The sequence below is a fragment of the Athene cunicularia genome (assembly GCF_003259725.1).
Source record: "Athene cunicularia isolate RWA chromosome 2 unlocalized genomic scaffold, athCun1 chr2_part1, whole genome shotgun sequence".
Lineage (NCBI taxonomy): Eukaryota > Metazoa > Chordata > Aves > Strigiformes > Strigidae > Athene > Athene cunicularia.
The window spans coordinates 76,357,506-76,363,029 of NW_020799095.1; the positions used below are offsets into that span (position 1 = coordinate 76,357,506).

A 5,524-nucleotide genomic window follows, 5' to 3' on the forward strand; every position below is an offset into this window, starting at 1 on the left:
CCCTATCACCTGGTGCTGAAGAGTAGGCTTCAATCAAAACAGTGTTGAGGGCTGAGTCAGAAAGTTTCTGAGCAGCACCATGCCAGCTTGTTGGTCACTGGAAAGGAATAAACCAAATACTTTAGAACAATACTCTAACATAGTAAATCCTAGCGTGTTGGATGAGATACCATTGACGGTTATATTAATTTCAAGCAAGAGCGGTATTATTAAAAAGTGGTTCTTTCTTACTAAAAAGTATCAAATTGCTACCTAATGACAAACTAAATCGGTTCATTTGTGTTCTCGTGCATTTTTGAGCTCCCATATACATGGACCTTTTTGCAATCTAAGAGAGTGTATGGGGTTTGTGTGGCCAGGTTTTGGTAGCAGGGGGGCTACATGGGTGGTTTCTGTCAGAAGCTGCCTTCCCCCATGTCCAGCTGCTGGCCAAGGCTGAGCCCATTGGTGACACTGGTAGCACCTCAAATAATATTTAAGAAGGGGGAAAAGAAAACTGCAATTGCAGCAGGAGAGAGGAGAATATGTGAGAGAAACAACTCCGCAGACACCAAGGCCAGTGAAGAAGGAGGAAGAGGAGGTGATCCAGGCCCCAGAGCAGAGATTCCCCTGCAGGCCGTGGTGCAGCCCATGGTGAGGCGGCTGTGCCCTGCAGCCCATGGAGGGTAACGGTGGAGCAGAGATCCACCTGCAGCCCAGGGAGGACCCCACGCTGGAGCAGGAGGGGAGTGTTAGAGCAGCTTTGGTGGGCACCTTGGCATCCAGTCAGGGTCAACCCATCACAGACAGAAAGACCAGTTCCCAATAGTTGAATGTGGTAGGTAGCTCTTGGAAGGCAAGCCTGTTTTGGATCTCTTTAAATTGGTTTAAAAATAAAGTGCATTTTGTACAACCTATGTGTAACTTTGGATAATGAGTGGTGGTTTATCACTGAGAGCTGGATTGAAGACACTGTCATTTTCATATATTCCTAATGCTAATTCCATGCTAATTCTAGCAGGAATAGATGCAGATTCTTAGTGGATCCTTTCCTCCATCTGCTAAAAAGTTAAGAGGTTTTGACACTGAATTTTGTGGGCACAAGACTTCACATAACCATTCATAGTCTATTAGAGTTGAGATTTTCACTTGTAGCAGTTAGCATGAGTTAGGTCTAGTTAGTAGAGCTGTTAGTACAAGCCTGTGAATTTCAAGTTTTTGCTGTTGTAGAAGTTGACAAAAATGTGATCAGCCATCAGTCTAAAGCAACACAATAGTGCTGGTGAGCTCAAGAAAAAAGGTAGCCAAAATATGCAAATAGCCTGTTGATCATCATAAAGTGCAGGTGTCCAGAAGTATTCACAACAAACAAGCTGTGAGTGCCAGCAATGGTGACAACACATCAGAAAGGGGCATTTGAATGGAACGATCATCAACAGGGTATTCTCTACCCAAACCTGTAAGAAGGACACATAATAATATTGGGGGGAACCGTAATTTGCTAACAAACTACTTGAAGTCAAGAGGTGAGAACGGGGTTGCCTCTTCATTATGAAGCAAGCCAAAGATTGCACAACAGCACAGAAAATACCTGAACAGCCACCACTGATAGCAAACCAGCCAGGTTTTTGCTTAACTTCCAACCTACGCATCTCCTGCTGTGAAGAACTGCATCAATTTATGGCTTACTGACAAGACCAACACCAAACTATAAACCCACCTCAGAGAAAGCAGAAAGAGGAACACAACAGACAAGACACATACCCAACCACCTCAGCTTGGTACAAATAGCAAACCAGGATGAAGTATTTGGGTGGGACTATGTCCTGCCTTTGCCCTTTATATCCACAGAAGGCAACCAACAATCTACCATAGCTAACACTACAAAAATGGAAGTGCCAAACTAAGACAAAGTGCATACTACATGTTTTCTCAAGAAAATTTCAAGGGAGAAGTAATTCAGGCAAAACACAATAGAAACATCAGACTTCAAGCGGGAACTTCTAATTTCTCTCTCTGGTTTATGATCTATGTTACATCAAAAGAGCAGCCCATAATATGATGCTGGTTCCAGTACCAGTAATATGCAGATGATACCAACCTGTATATAATTGCTTCCTACAGGAAAAATTATACCACCAGGTAGTGACTTCAATATTTCTAAGATGGGTAAATAATATTTTATCATTTAACAGTTCAAACCCCAATGTTGACCACTTAATAAAAAATCACTCTGTACACTTTCACTATAACCTTAGTCAACCTTTACTCCTGTCATTATGGCTACACCCAAAGTGAAGATAGACTATTCACCTGAAATTAAAGGTTTATGGAGAAACTAAAGGTGAAAAATTAAAATTCTATGCACAGATTTTTACTTACGCTTGTTCTTTAATTCTGTGGAGGAATACTTCAGTTTTCTCCTCTGGTATCTCTCCATCAATACTGGCTAAATAGGAGTAGAGGAATGAGAATGTTTCAAAGGGAATGCAAGCCGCTCCTCCTTCTGGCTCCCTTGTTAAGATTTCACAGGCGTGTTTCATTGAACTCAGTAAAGACTGCAGGGGGTTCAGTCAAGAAATGAGAAGAACAGTATCAGAGCCATGAACATTCTTTCCGTACCCTGACAAAATCCACACTGTAAGCCACTAACAGTGACTGTAAAGGAGATGAAGACTTTATCATTATTACCTAGCTTTCAACATCAAATTTACCCTCCAGTGCAGGTCCAAGAATGGAAACGATAATGAAGTTCCAGTAGAGACAGGAGTAAAGAAATACCAGAATCTCATGATGTTTAAAGATTGCACTGGGTAGTCTGAGCCCTGTCACCTGTATGGTCAAATTGCTCAGTTCTGCTACTGTAAAAATTCCAATATCACTATATTTAGTGTATATATATACATACATATATATATATATATATACACACACACATATATACACACACACACACACACGTGTGTGTGCATGCATGTGTGTGTTTCCTTATTATCTCAATGGATCTAAATGAATTCTCAGCAGCAGTTAAGACAGACAAATCTACAAACCTCAGAAAATTCATATGGGTTTGATGATTTTTATTATGATGTAATATTATATGATATTAATTTTTAGGAGTGTGATATTTACTGTTTTCTCTAGTTGTATGCAAGTTCCATTTTAGTAGTTAGTAGAAAAAGCACCGAGGCAAAAAGCATTTCACAAATATTTCAGTTTAGTCAAAGCCCAATAATGTCTGAGCTCCCTTAAAAACAAACATGCCTCAAAGTATTAGTTCCAAATATACTTTGGAAAAATCCTTTATTCAATACAGTGTCTATAACCCAGTGCCCTACATATGCTGAGCTATACAGGAAAACATGTGGGAAAATTCAGCATTGAGCTTCATTGAGTCAAGGACTGGTTGGATGCCATTAAAACAAAGGAACAAAACCCAAAGAAATCACACAAGTGTTTAACTCAAGTAGTAATATTTTTGCTGTAACTTTTTCAGAGTTTACCCTTACCTCTTCATTAACAAGGAAGCTATGATTTTGTAAAAAGATAAGTATTTACTAACAGTAGAAAAGCAATATTTAAAATAAATGCAATACCTGTTCAAGATCTAGAACACAGGCCAGAGAAATGTCCTTTTATAATCCCTTAACAGTTTTACTTAATGTAGTTCTTCTCCCAGTAGGCCTCTCCGGGTAACGAGAGGGAGCTGCCTACATGCTGACAGACTCTACCCTCTGCTATTTGCTACCCCTCTACTGCAGTTCCTGCTCCTGTTTCTCCCAGCTGCCACTCGCTCGCTCTCACAGCACAGCAAAGTTATTCACATCGATTTCACCGCTTTTGAAAAGCTACCTGTGTAGTTCTCTCTCCAAGGCTGTAAAAACACGTCAGTGCTTTGCAAAAAGATACTTCAGATGACTGGTGTTATTAATAAGCTCCTAAGTGCCTACTCTTGTATCTTATCCGTGACTCTATTCAGCTATAAATGCAATTTACAGCTGCAGGAAAATTAATGTAAAATTTTTGTGTGCAACTTGCTCTCTGGTTTAGAAACTTCAGTTTAGGTTTCAATATGTAGAGCAGAAATCAAATCATTCACTTAATATCTGAAAGGATGGATAGATGGAGGTAAATTTAGACTGTCTAGCTTCATCAGAATGATGTTCCTGTGACACTGTTTTTGGTTTCAACTTTTTTTTTTTTTAAATAAGTAACATTGCTGTTATTTTTAAACGAAAAAAAGGACCCAAACTACAAAATCGTGTTGGCAAGAGGAATGAAACCAAGAAATACAGTTAAAATGAACAAATACTTATTATACATGATTGCATCATCAGACCAGGTTAACATTCAGGGCTTCCAGATATTGCAACATTCTCAAAATATTATTTAACATGTATTTTCTTTTCAGTACCCCTTATTCCCTACTGTAAAAGTAATTAAAAATATTATACTTCTTAAGAACATCAGCTTAGTACATTTTATAATCTCTCATTCTGTTGAAATGCTCTGCTGAGATTTTATTACTGAACATTAAAAGTATTAAATGTAGATTTAGTAACATTAACTGCCTTGTGAAAATTTAATTGACTACACAATCAATTAAAAATTGATGTTTTCATTTCTCCCTCTAGTTCTCCTCTGGACATCTATACTGATGCTGTAAGCATCATTCCTCTATCATCTTCTCTCTCATGGTCTAAGCTCCCTGCAGACATGCTTGCTCTTCTACTGCCATCCCAGCAAACTCAGGACTTAGCCCTCTTTCTGGTTAAGCTCCCCTGGCCAAAAGCTGATGAGGAACAGAAGTAAACACGCAAGGCACTTGACAGCTGCTGCAAAAGCAATCAGAATTCCCCAAAAGTCCATTAGCAATAATTGTTCTGTGGTCTACCTCATGTACAATCGTATATGACCGTTTGCGTTTGGATATGAGGGCTCCCACCCTGAACATACCCTGCCGAGCACGCTGCACCCAAGTGCCAGAACCTTCATCCATTCCACCTCCTCACCGAAGTCATCCAACTGCAAGATAGCTTTCAGCTGCTCTTCTGGCAAGCACAAGTGCTTCCATTTCTCCTTCAGTTGTGCAACGCTCACCATGCCTTTGGGAGACAGCTTTAAACAAAATCATGGTACCACAATAAGAACTCCAAAAACCAAAATGAAACTGAGAACACACAGTCCCTCCTCAAAATACATCAAAATACTTGACAGTCAGTCTCCCCAGCTATCCCTGGCACATCAGCATTCTGCATTTGATTAAGGCCAGTTTGTACCTGCTCATGCAAGATTTTAAGGAGTCCTGGGGTCAAACCAGCATCTGTTTTCTCTGCTGCTAAAGGCATTTCAATCCTTTTCTTCACAGGAAGGGGCTCGCCTTTTGACAACGCCGAAAAATACCTAAGTGAATGAGAAAAGCAACACACTTCAGTGCCCATGGCTGTTATAAGCTGCACAGAAGTAAATGCTCTTACAGTTCAGTGTATGAATGGCCATACTCCAGTGCAGGAGCGGCAGTACTCGGCAAGCTGCAGACCCCCCC

General features: G+C 40.1%; 1 protein-coding gene across 1 annotated transcript in view; it reads right to left on the reverse strand.

The window, feature by feature from the left end:
* ROPN1L (rhophilin associated tail protein 1 like) overlaps positions 1-5,524 on the reverse strand; it is a 10,139-nt gene continuing 4,615 nt past the window's right edge. Inside the window, exons 3-6 of the mRNA XM_026842598.1 lie at positions 5,259-5,382; positions 4,936-5,097; positions 2,362-2,537; positions 1-97 (exon numbers count right to left, since the gene is read on the reverse strand). Of these exons, the coding sequence (XP_026698399.1) occupies positions 34-97; positions 2,362-2,537; positions 4,936-5,097; positions 5,259-5,382 (526 nt within the window). The 3' untranslated portion in view covers positions 1-33. The remainder of the gene's footprint in view (positions 98-2,361; positions 2,538-4,935; positions 5,098-5,258; positions 5,383-5,524) is intronic.